Source organism: Lepidochelys kempii, chromosome 24 (genome assembly GCF_965140285.1).
Source record: "Lepidochelys kempii isolate rLepKem1 chromosome 24, rLepKem1.hap1, whole genome shotgun sequence".
Classification (NCBI taxonomy): Eukaryota; Metazoa; Chordata; order Testudines; family Cheloniidae; genus Lepidochelys; species Lepidochelys kempii.
In genome coordinates this window covers 565946-585683 of record NC_136403.1, presented here as the reverse complement: position 1 = coordinate 585683, position 19738 = coordinate 565946, and the positions used below count along the sequence as shown (strand labels likewise).

Genomic DNA, 19738 nt, shown 5'->3' with positions numbered 1-19738 from the left:
AGTGCATGTCAGCAAAGAGGACATAGTCTGGGTTCCTCTCTCCAGACAGCAGCATCCCAGAGAGATCCCGGCATTCCCACCAGCCCTGGACAAGATTCAAATGGGAAATAGGGCCCCAGCTGAACCCAGGGGATACTGGGATCTACAGGGCAAGCAGCTCCGAGTGCTGGAGTTGATCTTCCCTCTGTCTCCTCACCCTGGTCCCACCCCACTCAGAAACAAGGCGCACAGGGTAGAAAACAATCAGAACTTTATGGCCAGATTCAGGGTGAAGGTTCCAGCAGGAGAAGGAGCGCCAGGGCTGAGGGGCGGGTGCTTTGGGCTTTAGCCGTACCAACTGGAGAAGCTTGCCTGATGGCCCCAATCCACTGGCAGACACACCAGTTGCCTTGTGGTCCTTTGCTCAATGCCCAGCTACAGAGACACATATGGCTGGGTCCTGGCAAGGCTGTGTGCTTTGGTTATCCTGCTGAGGGGGAGACAGGCCCAGCTGGGCTGGGCAGGCACTTTAGTTTCAGTTAGCTGCAACGCACGGTCCAATGGGTTCCAGTACCCGGGTCTGGACAGCGTGGAGGCCTGTGGACCACAGGCAGGGAGAGGCCGGGGCCCAGCTCAGGGAGGAGGCTGTAGAGGCCACAAGAAGTCCCTTGGTGATGACTTGGAGAGGTCCTGGGTGTGGCTGGGGAAGGAGACTGGCTCACTCACGGCCCTCCAGCAGGAATCGGCGGAAAGGCTCAAAGTCTCCTGGGATCGTGTCTGACAGGGAGGAGAGAGAAAGAGGATGAAGGCAAATGCAGGGGGCCCCCGGGAACAGGGATCGCTTGGCACTTTTCCCCATAGGGGCTCCTACACCCTGATCGTCTGGGCTCATGCCTCCCTCTGTCTCAGAGAGGTGGGCAGTGGGACACAGGGGTTTTCCCCTCTAAGTGGTGCCAGGTCTGATGCAGGCCCAGAGCGTGGGGGTGGGGAATGGGACACGGACCTTCCCTTCTCTGAGGCGCTGCCTCTGGTCTGACTCTGGGTCAGCAGTGAGTGAATGCCCTTTAGCGACCACTAAGCGGGCTGCAGCTCCCCACGTCACAGAGATCAGCACCTGCACCGGTGCCCTGGGCAGCCCCAGTGGAGGGGCCCGCGTCCGAGCCCTCGGCGCTGGCAGAACATCAATAAAATCCGAAAGTTCTACACTGAGAAAAGCCTTGTCGAGTTCTTGACACCACGGCTGCGTGGGCACCGCTGCCTGGCACAACCCCTAGTGCAGCCCAGGTGTGGGGGGACCCTACCCCCACCCAAACCCTCCCTGCCCAGGCAGGTCACACAGCAGGGCAGACTGGCTCAGAGCTGAATCCTGGAGCTGAGGATGCAGATTTATCCCCCGCCCCGCCGCGCTCACCATTGCACCGATACTGCAGATTGGACCAAATAATGTTCTCTTGGGAAAAGCAGAAGACACCCAGCCGCCCGCCCCGCATGGTGGTGTCAATGATCACCCCAGAGTCGGCCACCAGACGGGGTCCCTCATAGAGCCGTACCCTGGGGAGAGATGGGCCGGGCCCAATGAGCACAGTGCCAGGGAGTGAGGGCGCTGGCCGGCGAGACCTGGGGGGCCATGGATGGGGGGGGCACCCCTTGGGGGACGGCCAGCTCCCAGGCTGCCCCGCAGGGCTCAGGAGGGGACATTCTCAGGCCCCAGCACCTGGCCTCTCCAGGCCCCATTGTTCGGCCTGTTTGCATGTGAAAGGCCTTTGCTGGGCCGGAGCATGCCGAGCAGGGATTGGGTTGCTATGGCGACAGGGACAATGGCCGCTGAGGCCCAGCTTGTGAATGGAGTCAGCGCTGGGCTGTGGGGGCCGGTTCCCAGGCGCTGAGCTGCACAAACACGTCCCCCACCCACCCCCCGGGAGCTGCCAGCCAGCGCGGTGGCCACATTAAAAAGGAAACTGCCTTGCACGGCCGTCCTCCTGGGCCCAGCTTCCAGTGGGGCCCCCCACCCTGAGAATGGGGTCCGGGGTCCCCCTGCCAGCCCCACTATCTCCACTGGGGGCCCCATCAAACCCACAGGGCTCTGGGGTCCCCCCCAGCAGCCCCACTATCCCCACTGGGGGTCCCACCAAAACTGCAGTGTGCTGGGGTCCCTCTGCCAGCCCCAATGTTCCCACTGAGGGCCCCACCAAACCTGCAGGCCTCCAGGGTCCCCCCATCAGCCCCACTATCCCCACTGGGGGCCCACCAAACCAACAGGGTGCTTGGACCCTCCCTGCCAGCCCCTGTATACCCACTGGGGCTCCACCAAACCCACAGGGCTCTGAGGTCCCCCCGCCAGTCCCACTGGGGGTCCACCAAGCCCACAGGGCTCCAAGTTGCCCCCACAAGCCCCATTATCCCCACTGGGGCCCCGCCAAACCCATGGGGTGCTGGGACCCACCTGCCAGCCCCCCTATACTCACTGGGGGCCTACGAAACCTGCAGGGCTCTGGGGTCCTCCTGCCAGCCCCATTGGGGCTCCACTAAGCCCATGGGGTGCTGGGACACCCCCGCCAGCCGCGCTATCCCCACTGGGGTGTGTGCTTTCCATGCCCTCCCCACTCTTACTGCCGAGCTCTGGGCCTGCCCCTCCTCACCTGATGTAGCCCACCTGGGGCCTGTGTGTGAGTTGCCATCGATAGGAGGTCTTGTCTTTCCAGCCCACATTGCGGGGGTCTTTCCAGAGGAGCCGGACCTGGTCTGGGGTGTGGCCCGTGTGCCACAGGGCATTGCGCAGGTGCTCCCCGGGGCCGTTCTTGGACTTCACGGCCTGTGGGAAGCGGGCAGGAGAGTTAGTGGAGAGGAATCCCAGGGGTGGAGGATGGGGACTCGGGTGCCCGCTGTGGGGCAGGGACAGCGTCTGCCGGACTCAGCTGGCTGCCTGATGCGGTGTCCAGGCCCGGCGGTTCCCGTGCAGCTCCACGGCTGCCCAGCACTGACCTTGAGCTGTAGACCTGGCTCGGCCACTGCCCGGAAGGGCGTCGCCTGCCAGTACGTCTGCTCTGTCTGCTTCCACATCACCACGTAGAAACTGGCGCTGTCCTGGTAGCTGAAGATGAAGCCGGCGTAGTCGTCGTCCGTGATGGTGTTAACATGAAAGGTGCCCTCGAAGTCCACCCCATTGAAGGCCGTGTAGCCTGTGTGCACAAGGGCAGAGTGGAGAGTTAGCAAGGAGCAAGGGCTGCCTGGGCAAGCAGGGAAGGGACCCCAGTGCTCCAGCTAGGGGACTGGCCATGGCAAGTCAAGGCCCTGTCCAGCATCACCCCAGCAGCCTCCTGCCTTCGTCTCCTGTCTCCAGAGGTCACGCTAGTCGACCTTAAATCTCAGCTGATGAGGGAAAGGGGGAGAGAAGAGGGGGAGGTGTAACTTGCGGCAGAGACCAGCAGGGGCACGCGAACTCTGGGCAAAGGCCAGGAAAACCCACCTACCTACTGCCAGGCCTGGGTCACTGTTCATGGTCTGCACAATCTCCATGCCCTGGAAGGAGAGAATTTGGATGTGACTTTTAGTCTCCGTAAGTACAGCTCTGAGAGCCCTGCCCCAAGGCCAGCACTGCCCCGGCACCACACACTTCCCCAGCCATGGTCCTTTCTGTTTGCAGGGAGGAGCTCCCCACGCTGTTCCCTGCTTTCACCCTCCCCAGTGCTATGCACCCCGGGCACCAGCCGGGGAACAGGAGATGGGGCTGGGTCTCCCATGCAGCTCACACAGGCCACGTACCCCTGCCCCACGAGGGGGCACCTGGCGCAGCTGTACCTGATTGAGAACAACCCAGTTGGGGTCGATCTGGGCATCCCCTTCAGGGTCGAGGATGACGGTCTGGTAGGCCCGGAAGTCGGTCAGCGTCACCTCAGCGCTCTCCGGACACACGTCCAGCTGGTCCACCACAGTGTCGTTGTCAAAATCCTCCTCACAGACATCGCCCACACCGTTCCCTGAGCACACAGCAGGCAGCTGGTCACGGTACAGGCCATGGGCAGGGACCCACACGTGCAAAGTGGGGGGAAGGCGCAGGGAAGAGTGCGCACGGTGCCAGGGGAGGGGAGGGCACAGGGCAGAGCCCACGGTGCCAGGGGAGGGGAGGGCACGGGGCAGAGCCCACGGCGCCAGGGGAGGGGAGGGGAGGGCGCAGTGCAGAGCCCATGGTGCCAGGGGAGGGGAGGGCACGGGGCAGAGCCCACGGCGCCAGGGGAGGGGAGGGCGCAGTGCAGAGCCCATGGTGCCAGGGGAGGGGAGGGCATGGGGCAGAGCCCACGGCGCCAGGGGAGGGGAGGGGAGGGCGCAGTGCAAAACCCACAGCGCCAGGGGAGGGGAGGAGAGGGCAGGGCAGTGCGTGGGGCAGAGCAGTGGGGGCTCAGCCTCCAACTCACTGGGCTCTAGGGCCTGGGAGCTGCAGAGCTTCTGGCCAGCCTGGCACTTGGTGCTGTAGCTGCCGGTTGGGGGCCTGACTCTGGGTGACATTTCCGTGCCTTGGGCAGACGCGATTCCAGTGGCCAGGAAATGCCTGTCCCAGCAGGGCCCGTTTCCTGGGCCAAAGCGGTACAGTCTGTATGTCAGCAGCCCTGTGCAGCCAGCGTGAGCCATGTCTGCATTGCAGGGATGGCTGGCTCCTTGGAGTTGCCCAGGCCTGAGCCGCGCTGGTCCCCGCACCATGCCGGGCCAGGCCACTCACCGTCCGAGTCCTTCTGGTTGGGGTTGGGGATGAGGCGGCAGTTGTCGGGGCCGGGCGCCATGTAATCGGGGATGCCGTCATTGTCATCATCGTTGTCACACTCGTCCCCCAGCCCGTCATTGTCCGAGTCCAGCTGGGAGCTGTTCGGGATCTCGGCGCAGTTGTCCTTGGTGTCCTGGTGCCCATCCCCATCACTGAGCGGCCCGAGAGCGGGATGAGTGCATGTGGGGCACAACACAGGGACCCACAGCTCCCCAGAGACCCTCCCGTGACCTCCTCTAAGCCCCTGGTGCCCCCCAGCGATGCTCAACTCCCCCCAGGACCCCAAATTTCCCCAAAGGACTCCCTCCAGAGCCTCCGCCACACCCATCTCCCCTAGGATCTCACTACCCCAACTCCTGAGGGACTCCCACTGCCCTCTAGAGAGCCCTGCTGCCCCACAGGGACCCACGCTTTCCTCCTGCGGGAGCACAGAGCTGCCAGGGAGGGACAGAGGCAGGAAAGCCAATAGCTGCCCCCTCCAGCCATTCTCTGCTGGGCAGGGCAAGGACATGGGCACCAACCTGTCCTCATTGGTGTCACAGACGTCTCCCACCAGGTCGCTGTCCACATCTGTCTGAAAGAGACCAGAGCCCCAGTTCAGCAAGGAACCTCCGAGGGACAGCCCCAATGGGCAGTGAAGGGGCTCCCTGCCCCAGCCACCCCAATGGGACCCCAGCTACTGAGGGAGGGGGGGCTTCCTGCCCCAGCCACCCCCAGCTACTGAGGGAGGGGGGGCACCCAGGTATCCCAGTAGTTGGGGTGTAGAAAACATGTAAAGTTTTGGTAACGTAATGAACAATATGCGTGACTCAGTTTGCCCACTCAGTGGGACAAAGGAGTAGGAGTCGGGACATGTGCAGGCCCTAGGTGGGTGTGAATGAACTACCAAGGACTGTCCATGTATGAATGGAGAGAACTGAAACCTCAGCAACCGACTGGGACATTAGCTGTGAACACCTGCAGCCGAGGCAGGAGAAGAGGTGGACACAGCAGGGCTGCAACAAGGAACCAGGGAGGAGGTGTGAGGGGTTGTGACGAAGTGGGACTGTTCTTAATGTTTCCTCTGAATAGTGTGGGGGTGCCTCAGTTTCCCCTAGGCAGTTCTTAAGTATCTAGGGGGTGGGGTAAGGGTGTATAATCACTGCAGAGCCCTAGAGGGCATGTGTGTGCAGGAGTCTGGACACAGAGGATGGCCGACACCCTGTTTCCTGGCAACTGATGGCCTGGGCCCTTCCCCCCTGCAAGGTGAGAGCTAAAGGGTTGGAGAACAAAGGAATCCCGTGACCTCCTGGCCCGGGAAAGGAACAAAGCCCAGAGGAGGAGGGGCCTGAGGGAGTTTCAGTTTGGGGATGGCTGGGGACATGGAGTGAAGGGCAGACGTGGTTGTCTGGCTCACTGCCCCCCAAAATGGACCCAGCTGAGGGGTCCCGTTCTCTGCACCTACAAGCTCTGTTTTAGACCATGTTCCTGTCGTCTAATAAACCTTCTGTTTTACTGGCTGGCTGAGAGTCACGTCTGACTGCGGAGTTGGGGTGCAGGACCCTCTGGCTTCCCCAGGAACCCCGCCTGAGCGAACTCGCTGTGGGAAGCGCACAGAGGGGCAGAGGACACTGAATGCTCTGAGGTCAGGCCCAGGAAGGTGGAAGCTGGGTGAGCTGTGTGTCCTGAAGACAGGCTGCTCACAGAAAGGAGACTGCCCCAGAGTCCTGCCTGGCTTCATGGGGAGCAGTTCCAGAGCATCGCCCAGGGACTCCGTGACAGGGGTCTGTTAAGGTTGCTACTGAGGACGGGGCGGGGGAGCCCCAGAACGGATCCCAGAAGAGCCTGGGGTATTGGGGTAGTTTCCTTGCCCAGCTCTGTCTCTGTGTGCAGCCTGGCTTCCCCACACTGGATTCCAGGTGACTCATCAACACTGGCTTGCTCTAACGAGGCTACTCGCTGGGTGCGCTGCCCCCTCCAGGAGAGAAAACCTCTAAGCAGGAGTCTGAGCTCGGCTGGACTCTGTTGGGAGCTCATGGAGAAAACCAGGGGTGGGGGCTGCAGCCCAACAGCCCAGTCTCAGAGCCAGGGACTGCAGAGCTCGCCCGCGGGAAAGCCTGAGCTGTGGGCTTGGCAGAAACCTGTGGCTCCTCCCCGGAGGCTCTGTACAAGGACCGGGCAGCACACCCCTGTGAATTGGTAATGGAGGCAGGTGAAGAGACTCCTACCCCCAGCCCGGCCGGCTCTGCGCACTCCCACGGCCCAGGTCGGTGTGCGGGAGACCAGACTAGACAGTCTGTGGTCCCCTCCAGCTGGGAGCAGCAGTCGACGTGGCCTGTGGCCCCGGCAGCCAGGGGCGGGCATGGCAGGGTCAGTGGCACCCGGCCCCATACCTGAGTGGGGTTGCTCATTTCAGGGCAGCTGTCACAGGCATCCCCAACCCCGTCCTCATCCCGGTCCGTCTGCAGCGGGTTGGGCACCTTGGGGCAGTTATCGAGAACATTGGGGATCCCTGTTGAGGGACAGCACAGTGTGTGTGTGAATGGGCACTGCCCACGAGCCCCTGCCCCACATAGCCCCCAGCCCAGCCCCCAGGCCTCCTGCCAGCCCAACCCCCTCCCAGCCCAATCCCGAGACCCCACCCCCAGCCCAGCCCCCAGGCCTACCACCAGCCCAACCCCCCCCATCCCAGTTCCCAGCCCCACACCCCTGGCCCAGCCCCCAGGTCTCCCACGAGTCCAACCCCCTCCCAGCCCAGCCCCTAGCTCCCCTCACTCACCATCCCCATCGATGTCATTGTCGCAGGCATCCCCCTCACCATTGCTGTCCGTGTCCCGCTGGTCGTTGTTGGGTACATTGGGGCAGTTGTCACAGGCATCCCCGAAGGAGTCCGTGTCTGAGTTCTGCTGGTCTTTGTTGGGGAAGAGTCGGCAGTTGTCCTGTGAGAGAGAGAGAAACCCCCATCACTGGGGGGAGATGAAGAAAGACCCCTTCATCTCCGCTCTGGGGAGGCATGGAGAGACCCGCATCCCAGCCAGGGAGAGAGACCCCCCTCACAGCCGTGGGGGGTGGGGGGGGTTGACAGGGAGAGAGACCCCCATCACTGGGAGGGGGGAATGGGGAGAGACCTCCATCACAGCCGGGGACACCGTCATAGGTGCCATCAGTGGGGGCTCTCAGCTGAGAGCCCACCACAAGCAGGAAGCCCCCAGCACCAGGGCACCTCCACATTCTTGATGCCGTCCCCGTCCGCGTCGTCGTCACACTGGTCCCCGACACCGTCATTGTCAGCGTCCTCCTGCCCGGAGTTCGGCGTGAGCCGGCAGTTATCCTGGAGCCGGGAACCCGTGTTAGAGCCGGGGGCAGCAATCCTGTCACTAGGCAGACACCTCCCCACCCCAGCTCTGGAACTGGGAACCCCCATTGCTCTCTGTGCTGCACCCCTCCCAGGGACAGGGTCCCATGGCCAGCCTCCGGACCCCAGGGCTGGGTCCCCCCCGACTCCCTTCGCCCCAGGGCTGGATCCTCCCCCACCAGCCCCACCCACCCCGGGGCTGGATCCTCCCCCACCAGCCCCCCTCATTCCAGACCCCCACCTGCTGGCAGTGCTTGTCATTGTCGATGCAGGGCAGCGGCTCGTCTGGGTAGCCATCGATGTCCGTGTCCCGCCCACACACATTCCCGTTCCCGGCCCAGCCCACGTTGCACTGGAAGGAGAGGTGGGGGAAGCAGGAGCCGTCATGGGCGGAAGAGGCCCACAGGGAGCAACCAGCCATGTCTGCCCCCCTATGCTCACTGGGCCCTGCCCCGGCTCTGCTCCCGCCCCACAGTGGTCACTGCCCCCCCCCCCCCGCGCTCACCGCACAGGAGACGTCGCCGTTCCGCTCGAACATGCAGTAGCCGTTGATATCACAGGGGTTGTGGGTGGGGCTGCTGCAGGATTTCTGTGGGACGCAGCCCAGCGTCTGGTTCCCCAGGAACCCAGTCTTACACGGCCCACACCTGTAGGAGCCCTGCAGGGAGACGGGGAGGAGCGGGTGAGCCATGTCCAGGCAGCCCTGGCCCAGGCTGCTCAGTGCGGGTAAGGGGGCAGGTGCTACTCACCACTGTGTTGGTGCAGATGGAGTTCGGGTCGCAGCCACCATTGTTCCCATCGTTACATTCATCAATATCTGTACAAACCTGCAGCAGCCCAGAGAGACAGTCACTCCGTGGCATGGGCCCCTGGGGACTCTGTGCCATCCCCAGCATAGGACGCACCATGGGGACACCCCCCACAGACCACAGGGACATGCCCCCTGTGACGAAGCGGGACTGTTCTTAATGTTTCCTCTGAATAGTGTGGGGGTGCCTCAGTTTCCCCTAGGCAGTTCTTAAGTATCTAGGGGGTGGGATAAGGTGTAGGATCATTGCAGAGCCCTAGAGGGCAGGCGATTGCAGGGGTCTGGACACAGAGAATGGCCGACACTCTGTTTTCTGGCAACTGATGGCCTGGGCCCCTCCCCCCTGCAAGGTGAGAGCTAAAGGGTTGGAAAACAAAGGAATCAGGTGACCTCCTGGCCCGGGAAAGGGACAAAGCCCAGAGGAGGAGGGGCTGGAGGGAGTTTCAGTTTGGGGCTGGCTGAGGACATGGAGTGAAGGGCAGACGTGGTTGTCTGGCTCACTGCCCCCCAAAATGGACCCAGCTGAGAGGTCCTGTTCTCTGCACCTACAAGCTCTGTGTTAGACCATGTTCCTGTCGTCTAATAAACCTCTGTGTTACTGGCTGGCTGAGAGTCACGTCTGACTGCGGAGTGGGGGGCAGGACCCTCTGGCTTCCCCAGGACCCCGCCTGGGCAGACTGGCTGTGGGAAGCGCACGGAGGGGCAGAGGAGGCTGAATGCTCCGAGGTCAGACCCAGGAAGGTGGAAGCTGTGTGAGCTGTGTGTCCTGCAGACAGGCTGCTCACAGAAAGGAGACTTCCCCAGAGTCCTGCTTGCCTTCGTAGGGAGCAGTTCCCAAGCATCGCCCAGGGACTCCGTGACACCCCCCCAGCCCCACAGGGAACCCATGCCCTCCCCGGCACCACTGGGACACCCCCCAGTACAACAGGGAACCCTTGCCATTCCTGGTACCACAGGGACCCTGCGCTAGCCTTGGCATGCACACGGACCCCCCCACACCATTCCCACCACCCCAGGGACCCCAAGCCATTCCTGGCACCCCAGGAATCCCGTGCCCTGATACCACAGGGACCCCACGCCCTTCCTGGCTTCTGCAGGCCCCCAACCCTCCCTGCTCTCAGGGGTCCCAGGGCACGTAGCTTTAGGCCTCACCCTGCACCCATGGGCCTCAACTCAGGCACTCATTAGCTTCTCTCTGCCTGCAGCTCCTACAGGTGCTTCTGAGCACACAGGGCATAGGCGCCGACTCTGTGGGTGCTCCGGGGCTGGAGCACCCACGGGAAAAAATTGGTGGGTTCTCTGCATCCACTGACAGCCAAGCTCCCCTCCCCGCCCCCCCGAGCGCTCCACGTCCCCGCTTCTCCTCCCACCGCTTGCCGCCACAAAACAGCTGTTTCATGGCGTAACAAGCACCGGGAGGGAGGGAGGAGGAGCAGCAACAAGGTGCACTCAGGGGAAGAGGCGGGGTCGGGGTGGGGATTTGGGGAAGGGGTTGGAATAGGGGCAGGGAGGGGGCAGAGCTGGGACAGGGACTTTGGGGAAGGGGTTGGAATAAGGGCAGGGCAGGGCAGGGCAGGGGCGGGGCAGAGGGGGGTCGAGCACCCACTGGCGCCAGCAGAAGCTGGCACCTATGACGCAGGGATGGGGTCCCTGAGCTGGGACCGGCCAGGGCCCCTCGAGAGCATAACTCCCCCCAGTTACCCTGCAATACTCTCTCCCCAGAGGGAATCTGCCCCGCCCCAGCTGAGTGTTCCCTGCAGGCACCACCCTGGAATTGCCAGGGGAAGACCAGGCCCAGCAGGTGGAGACCATCACTCAGCCCATTGCCTCGTACTGTCCTGCAGCAACATCACCCACCCCAGACCCCCCGCCCCCAAAGCCTACGTATCCCCAGAGCACCCATTGCCACAGGCTGGGCACAGAGCCTGTTCGAGGAACCCACCCCCAGCCTCCTGCCGCCTGCGCTCTCCAGAGGCCCCCAGCTGCACGGAGCAGCCGGCAGCAGGGCCGTGGAGGTGCTGCACTCACCTGCTTGCTGGCCTTGGCATAGTCTGCGCCCACGCCAGAGATGAGGTTCCCCTTGTACCCGTGTGGGCAGGGCTCGCAGCGGAAGCCAGGCACAGTGTTAATGCACTTGGAGCCCGGGAAGCAGGGGTCTGCATAACCGCACTGTGAGACAGAGGGAGGGTCCCACGTGATGAGCCAGGTCCCCAGTACCAGAAGCAAGGCCAAGGCTCCCTTTGGGTCTGTTCCTTGGCCCCCTGACATCAGGCCCATGGGGAGCGGGGATCGTTTGGGTGACTTTCCCCAGCGTTTCTCTCAGACACCATGGCTAGAAATTCTGTTTTAACCAAAAGCTGAGACTCTCCTGCTGTGAGAGCCAGGGATCACCAGCCCTTGCCAGATGGGAGCTGGTGAGCAGTGGGGTCCCGGCACCCTCCCTAGAGGGCACAGGCTGCAGGCAGGCCCTGGGGGATGCTGGGACTCTAAGGGGCAGAAGTGGCATGGAGCTGCTCCCTGAGCCTGGAGCCAGAAGGTAATGGAACCCCATTGTGTGCTGGGGATGGATGGGGCGCTGTCTCCCAGGCCCGCATGAGCCCCAGCTGCAAGCTGTGCAGAGACGCTGGCCCCAGGAGCATGGCAGGGGGGCTCCGTGGAGACGCTGGCCCCAGGGGCATGGCAGGGGGGCTCCGTGGAGACGCTGGCCCCAGGGATGCGGTGGTGGGGTCCGTGCAGAGATGCTGGCCCCAGGGGTGCGGCGGTGGGGGCTCTATGGAGACGCGGGCCCCAGGGGTGCGGTGGGGGAGCACTCTCACCTCGTTGATGTCGGCACAGTGGGTGCCATTGCCCTCAAAGCCGGGCGGGCAGGGCCCGCAGCGGTACCCGGGGTACTCGTACGTCTCCATACAGTCGACGCTGCTGAAGCAGGGGTTGGGACTGCAGCGAGAGCGGTGCTCATGGAACCCTGCAGACAGAGCCGGGGGGGGAGGGCAGGTCAGCTGGCCGGCCCAGCACAGGGAAGGGGACCCCTGAGGCAGGCGCCAGCTCCCCCAGGGCCCAAGCACTCACCGCAGACCTGGCATTCCATGATGGTGTTTCGGATCAGAGACATCTCCTTCACCTGAAAGGCAGCCGAATGCAGGGTGTCAGAGCCAGGGACCTGGGTGCCAGGCAGGGCAGCACGTGGGGGAGACGCTGTGCCCCCAAATGTCACTACAGGGCCCACTTAAGGACACAAGAACCTTCTTCACGCCACAGAGAGAGGGGAAGGGGGCAGGCAGGTCAGTCTAGGCGGGGGTGGGGCCACGGGAATCAATCTGGGAAATGGGAGGCAGGAGGAGCAGTGGGAAGTCACCTGTGACGCCTGTCTCTCGGCTGCGGTTACATTCGGTGACCCCACCTGTGCCTGCCCCACCCCACCCCAGACTCCACCCCAGCACCTGTCCATCTCACCTGAAGGCACCCAACCACCAGCCTGCCAATGCGCAGGGCCAAGGTGAGAGTTGGGCTAACGGACACATCCAGACTGTGCCGATCCTGCCACAGCAAGGGGGCCACCCTGGAGCCGGGGAGCACCGGCCCCCAAAGCTGACTCACCTGGTCATGGATGTCCTCTCGCAGCTGCCCCAGGATCCGGTTGAAGAGGGTCAGCTGAGTCACCAGGGCCTTGGCCTGCTCACCTGCCCACACAGAAAGGACAAGGTCAGGCCCCAGGCCAAAGGCTCCGGGGGCTGCTGGCTGGGGACCACTCTGCCCACGGCCACCCTGAGCTCACGGGGAAGGGCAGATGCCACCACCTAGTGGCCAGTAGGAGCCGAGCCCACTGGGGACAAACCCCGAGTCAACCCTGGGTTCCTGGTTCTTCCCCTGGTCACCAGACCTGCTGAGACAGACAGGGACAGGGCCAAACAACGCAGACCAGGGCTGAGTCCCATCGCACAGTCCAGCTAGTGTCCTGCTATCCCAACCCTGAGTCTTCTGAGCACAGGATGACACTCCTGTTCAGTGGCCTTGTGCGGTGGACAAGGGAGCAGGCGGAGACCACCAAACCCATTGCATTTGTGGCCCTGGCAGTGTTTGCACTCAGGTATGGCTGGGCAAAAGTTGAGGTCATTAGACAGCTGCACGACTCCCCATCCCCGCCGGCATCCCTGAGGCCTCCAGCTGCCCACAAGCGGCTCCCCAGACCCAAAGGGGTGGGAGGGTGACGAGCAGCCAGCAACTCACCCAGGATGGAGTTTAGCACCCCGGTCACTGCAAGGGAAGAGACAGGAGGAGAAGTTAGTCCGGATAGCGCATCACCGGCCTTCCTGGGGCAGGAGGCCACGGCTCAGGGCTGCTGCAGAGGGAAGCCAAGAGCAGCCTCCCAGGCTGCAGCATCACCCCTCCCTCAAATGCCAAGGGACCGGAGATGACGAATGCCCCACAGGAAAGCTTCCAGGTGGCTCGAGGCTTTGCACCCTCCAGGAGGAGGCTGCTGGGGACAGCCCGCCCGGGTGTCATCAGTGATGGAGGAGAAGGAGGTGGTACCACCCAGCTGTGCTTGGCCTGACGGACACTCTCAGTAACCTGCGTGTGCGTGAGCTTGTGGCCAACCTGTGTTCCTTACGTGACACATACATCTGGGTCACCTCCTTTCCATGTGTAACATGCATGACTCGGATTCTGTCCATGTCCCTGCAGTTTCCCTGTTCAGTATGTGACACACACATGTATGTGTACGTGGATGCCTCATATGTGCTGGTATGGTGCCCGTGTTCAGTATGTAACACGTGTGTCTGTGTTGGGTGTATGACATATGTGTGTCCAGCCCATGTGTGTCCATGCGGTGCCCGTGTGGGGTGTATTACATACGTGTGTCCGGCCCACGTGCGTCTCTGCGGTGCCCGTGTTGGGTGTATGACATACGTGTGTGCGGCCTATGTGCTCCCGTGTGATGCCTGTGTTGGGTGAATAACATATGTGTGTCTGTCCCACGTGTGTCTCTGCAGTGCCCGTGCTGGGTATATGACATACATGTGTCTGACCCATGTGCGCCCACACAGTGCCCGCTGAAGTTACCTGCATTCTGGATGGATTCATCCCCTTGGAAGGGACATTCACTCAGGGCCCCAACTCGGCTCATGGACCCTCCTAGAATCAGCTTCATTGACTCCACAAACCCCTGATCCACAAAGAGAAAACGGATCAGCCTCTGGGGTCCTGTGACCATGGTATCTGTGGGACAGGGTGGGACCCGGCCACCTCCAGTGCTGGGCTCCTGCAGCCCCACAGTTCCCAGCTTTCACTCACCTGCATCCTCTGATAGGCCTTCTGCCCTGTGCGCACCTCGACTGCCTCCACCTCGGCCTGGGGCAGGATCATCAGCTCAGGCAGCCCCATGCTGGAGTCCACCTGCTTGCAGTCCACGTAAAGCTCCATGGACAGGGTGTCCCCACGCAGGCCGCTCAGCCGCACGATCACCGCGTGGCTCCGCCCGTCTGCCACGCTGGCGTGCTGCAGGTTGACGGAGTGCAGCTTGCCATCTTCCCGCATGTAGCGCATGAGCACTGCCGAGCAAAGGACTGGCCATGAGGGTTTCTCCACACGGTGGGGACCCCCAGGGGACGGGCATGCTCTGCCCGGCACGCCCATGCCAGCCAACGTACCCTACCCAGCAGACGACCCGTCTCAACAGCCAGGTCCACTGATGCAGCCTCCTGGGCTTCCCCTCCCCACAGAGCCCACCCTGCCTTGCTGAGACCACTCTCATGGCTGGGATGAGAGCCCCGCCTGTACTGCCAGCTCCCTGCGTGCACTGCCCCCATACACCCCACCTTTCCACTTCTCTTCAGGGCTTGAGGCAGGCACAAGCCCAGAGGCCTCCCATCTCCCGATGGGCACCCCTGTTCCGGCACACCCCATACCTTTGTTGATTTTCCCAATGACAGAGGCCTCCAGCCACCTGGTGTTGTCCTTTTTGGAGTACAGGCCGAAGAGCAGCCCGCCCTGCTTGGGGGGCAGGCGGAAGGTGGAGAGGAGGTAAATGTCATTGACTGCCAGTAGCTGTGTCCTGATCTTGTCTGCCACACTGGCCATATGCCGGGCCTCGGTCACCGTCAGCAGGTCCAGGACTGCAGGGAGGAGAGAACAGGCAATCGCACCGACAGCCAGAGGTACCTGCAGAGATCCTAACCCAGGACCCGCCCACCACCCCCAGGCGAGGGATCACAGTGCTTGGGGAGACTTTGCAAAGCTTCCCCTGCAAGGGGCAGGCTGGTCGAAGAGGGCAGCAAAGGACATGCTGGAAACACCAGAGATGGACGGATGCAAACAGAGCAAACCACTCTACCTCCAGGGCAGTGACTGACTGGCAGAGAAGAGCTCAGAGACTGCAGTTCCTGCCCTGGGGGGCTGGCATCCTTTCCATTCTGCCTGAGCAAGGATCAGGACCTCCTCTCCAGCTCGTCAGAGCCCCCAGGATCACCCCGCATCTTCCCTGCCCATGTCACTCTTCTTCCCTGGCATCAGTGCAGGAGAAATTGCTGTAGAGCCCCAGGGGCCTGGAACTGAACCCAGGGCGGGAACCGCACCCCATGGGGCCTGGCCTCTGCAGCACCCAGCACAAGGAGGGACAAACCTCTCCTGGGAGCTGAGCCCACAGGTCTCTCGCATGGGAGCATGGAGCACTGGCCACAGGGAGTCCAAGCCTGGGGAGGTGGTAGCCCCGTGGAAAGGTGCAGGCTTGGCAGAGCGGGGGGCTGGTGGCTGTGGCCACCCTAAAACCGTTTAGCCCTGTCCCAGACCAGTCGGCCCTGGGGCACAGGCCCAGCCACGTCTCTGCCACCTCTGGAAACAGCAGGGTCCGGTCCTGGGTGCCCCTCACAAACAGGCAGCAGGGAGGCCAAGCCACAGAGATGCTGAAAAGGAGCATGCGGGAGGGGAGGTTACCTCTGTCTGTCCTACTGACTGGCTTGTCTCCACCAGCAATGCACTCACCTGGACTAAAGGTTCAGTGGCCATAGTACCTGCCTCTGTGAAAACCGCAGCAGCTGCCCACTCCCTTAGAATCATAGAAGATCAGGGTTGAAGAGACCTCAGGCGGTCCTCTAGTCCAACCCCCTGCTCAAGGCAGGACCAACCCCAACTAAATCATCCCAGCCAGGGCTTTGTCAAGCCAGGCCTTAAAAACCTCTAAGGATGGAGATTCCACCACCTCCCTAGGCAACCCATTCCAGTGCTTCACCACCCTCCTAGTGAACTTGTGTTTCCGAATATCCAACCTAAACCTCCCCCACTGCAACTTGAGAGCATTGATCCTTGTTCTGTCATCAGCTACCACTGAGAACAGCTGAGCTCCATCCTCTTTGGAACCCCCCGTCAGGTAGTTGAAGGCTGCTATCAAATCCCCCCTCACTCTTCTCTTGTGCAGACTAAATAACCCCAGTTCCCTCAGCCTCTCCTCGTAAATCATGTGCCCCTAATCATTTTCATTGCCCTCCACTGGACTCTTTCCAATTTGTTCACATCCCTTCTGTAGTGGGGGGACCAAAACTGGACGCAGTACTCCAGATGTGGCCACACCAGTGTCGAATAGAGGGGAATAATCACCTCCCTCGATCTGCTGGCAATGCTCCTACTAATGCAGCCCAATATGCCGTTGGCCTTCTTGGCAACGAGGACACACCGCTGACTCATCCACAAGACTATGAAGAGCCTGCTCCAGAGCGACCGGGAGCCTGGTACTCCAGATTCCAGATCCCGTCCCTGCTACTGTCTCCCTCACTCCACCTCTCCACTGCAGCGAGGTGAGGGGCCTGTGAAAGGGGTGAGAATGATACTTGCCCCCCACCCACTGGAGCCAGGAGGGTCACCAGTTCTGGTCTGAAAAGCACGCTGGAGATAGGAAGTGCTGGATGCTGAGTACAGGGATCCCTCAGCTGATTCAGCTACCTCTGGGGCAGCCGTCGGACCCTGGAAAGCCCCACAGAATCTTTAACAACGTGAACGCGGGGCACAGAGACCCCCCAATGCACGCTGAGATGCCGCCTGCTCCTTCTGCAAGGGAATCCGGGGCAGCAGGGTGTAGTATGTGCCCCCAACGAATTTCCCTGCATTAGGTGAGCTCAGCCAGCAGCCCCTCAAATCCAGCCCTGAACAGGGAGCTGCCCGAATGTCCCAGCTGGCTCAGGCTGGCACTCTGGGTCACCAACAGAGGGGTCTGCGGCCTGCTTTCTGACATGAATCTGACCAAAGCCAGAATAAACTGTGACCCAGCCCTTTGAACTCTGACCTCAGGCTATATCCTAGACATCTAGCGCCTTGACCCTTTGAGCACCCCTGAACTGTGACCCCAGGCCAGCTCCGGCCAGTCAGCACCTCTGACCTTTGACCTATGGGTTTCTCCTGGCCAATGAGCACCCCTGAATATGACCTACCCTGAAAGCGCCTCTGAACTCTGACCATGCGCTGCTCCGGAACCAGCCAGCCCCTTTGCTAGCGCTTGGTTGCACCCACCAGTGTGCTGGAAGGAGCGTCTGGTCCGGAACCAAAGGCATTGGCTTTGCTCTCGGCTGCTGGCTGAATATTTAGATTGATCGGTTTATACACAGCCCTTGGTCTGGTTCATCACCGCGAGTCCCTGCAGAGTGCTGTGGGCAACACCCCGTCCTGGATGGACCCCCAGTTCCTCCAGCAACACCACTCTGCAGGCTGCTCTGTGGTTTCCCAGGCTTGGGGGAAGAATGTCCTTCTGTACTGCAGCACAGAGACCCAGACACTTGTAGCTGTCCACAGTCCCTACTGCCAGACCTCCCAGGGAGGTCAGGAATCCAGCTCCCAGGTCCCAGCCGGCACGCTGCCCCCCACCAGCCTGATGCCGTGGAGCTGAGCACAGACGGGCTGTCCCAGCTGGGGAAGGAGCGGTCCAGGAGCACTTGCAAGTTCCTTCTGCTGCAGAGTTGGAAGCCACTGGCTGGGATGGTGGGGCTTCTCCTCCACTGCTCAGGTCACAGGAAGGGGATACTGAAGAGAGGCCGGGCGGGGGTGTGGGGCAACATGCTGCTGGTATCTGCCCTTTTCCAGTCCCTCTGCTCCCCAAATCCCAGCCAGTTCCCAGGGCTCCCAGACACCTCAGTGACCCCATCCCCCTATACCCAGGATTTCCAACTTCCCCAGCCTGCAGCTCCCAGAAAGTCCATCTCGCTTCCCCTTGCGCCAGCCCCTCATGCCGGCACCCCCAGCCCTTGCAGTTCCTCACCACCCCGCACCCCATCCATTCACTGCAGCATCCCTGGCACCATCCTGCAGCTCCAGGCTCCACACGGCCCCAGCCCGAGCTGGCAGGTCCCCCCAGGACAAGGGCAGCCGAGGCTTCCCCCTACTAGATCTTGGGGGCTGCCTCTCCCTTACCCCAGGGCGCAGCGCCCGGCTCCGCGCCAGACAGGCTGAAGCCGAAACACACTCGGGGATCATCCCCTCGGGGTCGCAGCGCGCCCTGGAGCGCAGCCGGCTGCAGCACGGGGCAGTCCCAGCCCGCACCTCCCCTGGCTGGGGCACGGCGGGGCCCCTCTTACCTTGCAGCTCCTGCCTGGCGGAGCTGGCCGCGCCGAGCAAGAGCAGCGCCAGCAGCCCGCGGAGCGCCCCCTTCTCCATGCTGCTCCCCAGCCCCTGCGCGCGGGGGAAGCCCGGGCGAAGCGCCGGAGCCCCGAGCGCCGCTGCTCTGCGGCGGGGGGAAACAAAGAGCCGCCAATCAGGGGCGCTCCTCGCGGGGACCCGAGCGCGCAGCCCGGCTTCGGAGGTTTGAGCCGCCGCCAGGCCAGCTGGCTCGCAGGCCTCTTCCCTCCCACGCCGCGGGGAGCCCGGCCCTCGGCTGTCAGCGGCGCGCAGCGGCACGGGTCAGGTTGCGCTGGGTCTCTGCTGGGGACACCGGGGGGGCTGGGGCGCGCTGGGTCTCTGCTTGCAGCGCCCGGGGGCTGCCCTGCCCCGGAGCAGGCTGGGCTTTAGCAGGGAGACTCAGGGTCCCCTGGCCTCTGATGGAGGCGGGGGTTCAGGCCCCAGAGAGGCACACCACTGAGGGCTGGCAAGGCTCTCTCCCTGCCCTGGGGTAGCTGCAGCCAGCCAGTCCCCTGGCCTGCCCGGGAAGGGGCTGGAGGCAGGCAGCGGGGCTATTAGTCGCCATTAGGCCTGCAGACAGACAGCAGGGCTCGTGGGCCAGTACTGTACCACCAGGTAAATCTGTGCAGGAAGGGTAATGGCCCCAGATGGCAGAGGAGGTGACTCCCAGCCAGCACCCACATGGCATCAGTGACTCACTTTCCAATGGCCCAGCCTCACCAGAGCTCTGATTAGCCAGGCAGCCCTGCCTTGGTGAGACAGCCGGACCAGACGGCTGCCACCAGCCGCCTTCCCAGGCCCAACTCCTCACTCACAAAAATTAAACCTGACGCCCTCCATTCAGATCCTGCTGGCAGCTGCAGGGTCATGGGGAGGTCAGTCAGTCTGGAGCCAGCCCTGGTGTATGCTTGTGCGCCCACGAGTGCAGAAGACATGCATGTACCCTGCCCCAGTGTCAGCCCCCAGAAGGAGGATGGGAACTTGGAACGAAGGACGGACACGCTCTTCCAGCTCCTAGCCACTGTGGGCTGGAAAGCTGAGTGCAACACGTTGCACAAGTGACCCTGTGCACCTCTTTGCATGAGCAGCCAAACACTGGGCTTTGCATGAGCACCCCTGGGAGAGGTTTCCTGAAGGGAGTGTGCAGTGCAGCATACGGCCCATGATACACCGTCACCCAGCCAACACTTGACACCAACCATCCTGCCGACCTGCCCCACCTGCAAACAGGACAACCTGCCCTCCTCCCTGGGCCTGGGGAGGTTCT

At 62.6% G+C, this 19738-nt stretch overlaps 1 protein-coding gene across 3 annotated transcripts; it reads right to left on the bottom strand.

Annotated features, from left to right (window-relative positions):
* Window positions 1-233: 233 nt before the first annotated feature.
* On the bottom strand, window positions 234-18652 carry THBS3 (thrombospondin 3). 3 transcript variants are annotated; one of them, XM_073322971.1, is made up of 23 exons: window positions 18432-18651; window positions 14784-14990; window positions 14170-14426; window positions 13939-14041; window positions 13105-13131; window positions 12475-12557; window positions 11947-11998; window positions 11694-11842; window positions 10906-11046; window positions 8819-8896; window positions 8575-8727; window positions 8311-8421; window positions 7938-8045; window positions 7494-7653; window positions 7108-7226; window positions 5257-5309; window positions 4694-4887; window positions 3778-3956; window positions 3450-3498; window positions 2962-3158; window positions 2619-2791; window positions 1391-1530; window positions 615-756 (listed from the first exon to the last, which is right to left on the bottom strand). In XM_073322971.1, the coding sequence occupies exons 1-23, from the start codon at window positions 18508-18510 to the stop codon at window positions 698-700; spliced, it is 2871 nt and encodes a 956-aa protein (XP_073179072.1). In that variant the 5' UTR covers window positions 18511-18651; the 3' UTR covers window positions 615-697. The 3 variants fall into 3 exon arrangements, with proteins under 3 accessions (XP_073179074.1, XP_073179072.1, XP_073179075.1); XM_073322973.2 differs by lacking the exon at window positions 1391-1530 and having other exon boundaries at window positions 234-756; window positions 2633-2791; XM_073322974.1 differs by lacking the exon at window positions 1391-1530 and having other exon boundaries at window positions 639-756; window positions 18432-18652.
* Between the last annotated feature and the right edge of the window lie 1086 nt (window positions 18653-19738).

What these genes read in the sequence shown, in the direction of transcription:
- THBS3 (XM_073322971.1), bottom strand. Translation starts at nt 18,510, where the DNA reads ATGGAGAAGGGGGCGCTCCGCGGGCTGCTGGCGCTGCTCTTGCTCGGC. An exon ending in CATGGAATGCCAGGTCTGCG is followed by an intron (nt 11,843 to 11,946) that starts GTGAGTGCTTGG and finishes CTCTGTCTGCAG; the next exon opens with GGTTCCATGAGCACCGCTCT. An exon ending in AAATGAGCAACCCCACTCAG is followed by an intron (nt 5,310 to 7,107) that starts GTATGGGGCCGG and finishes GGTCTCTTTCAG; the next exon opens with ACAGATGTGGACAGCGACCT.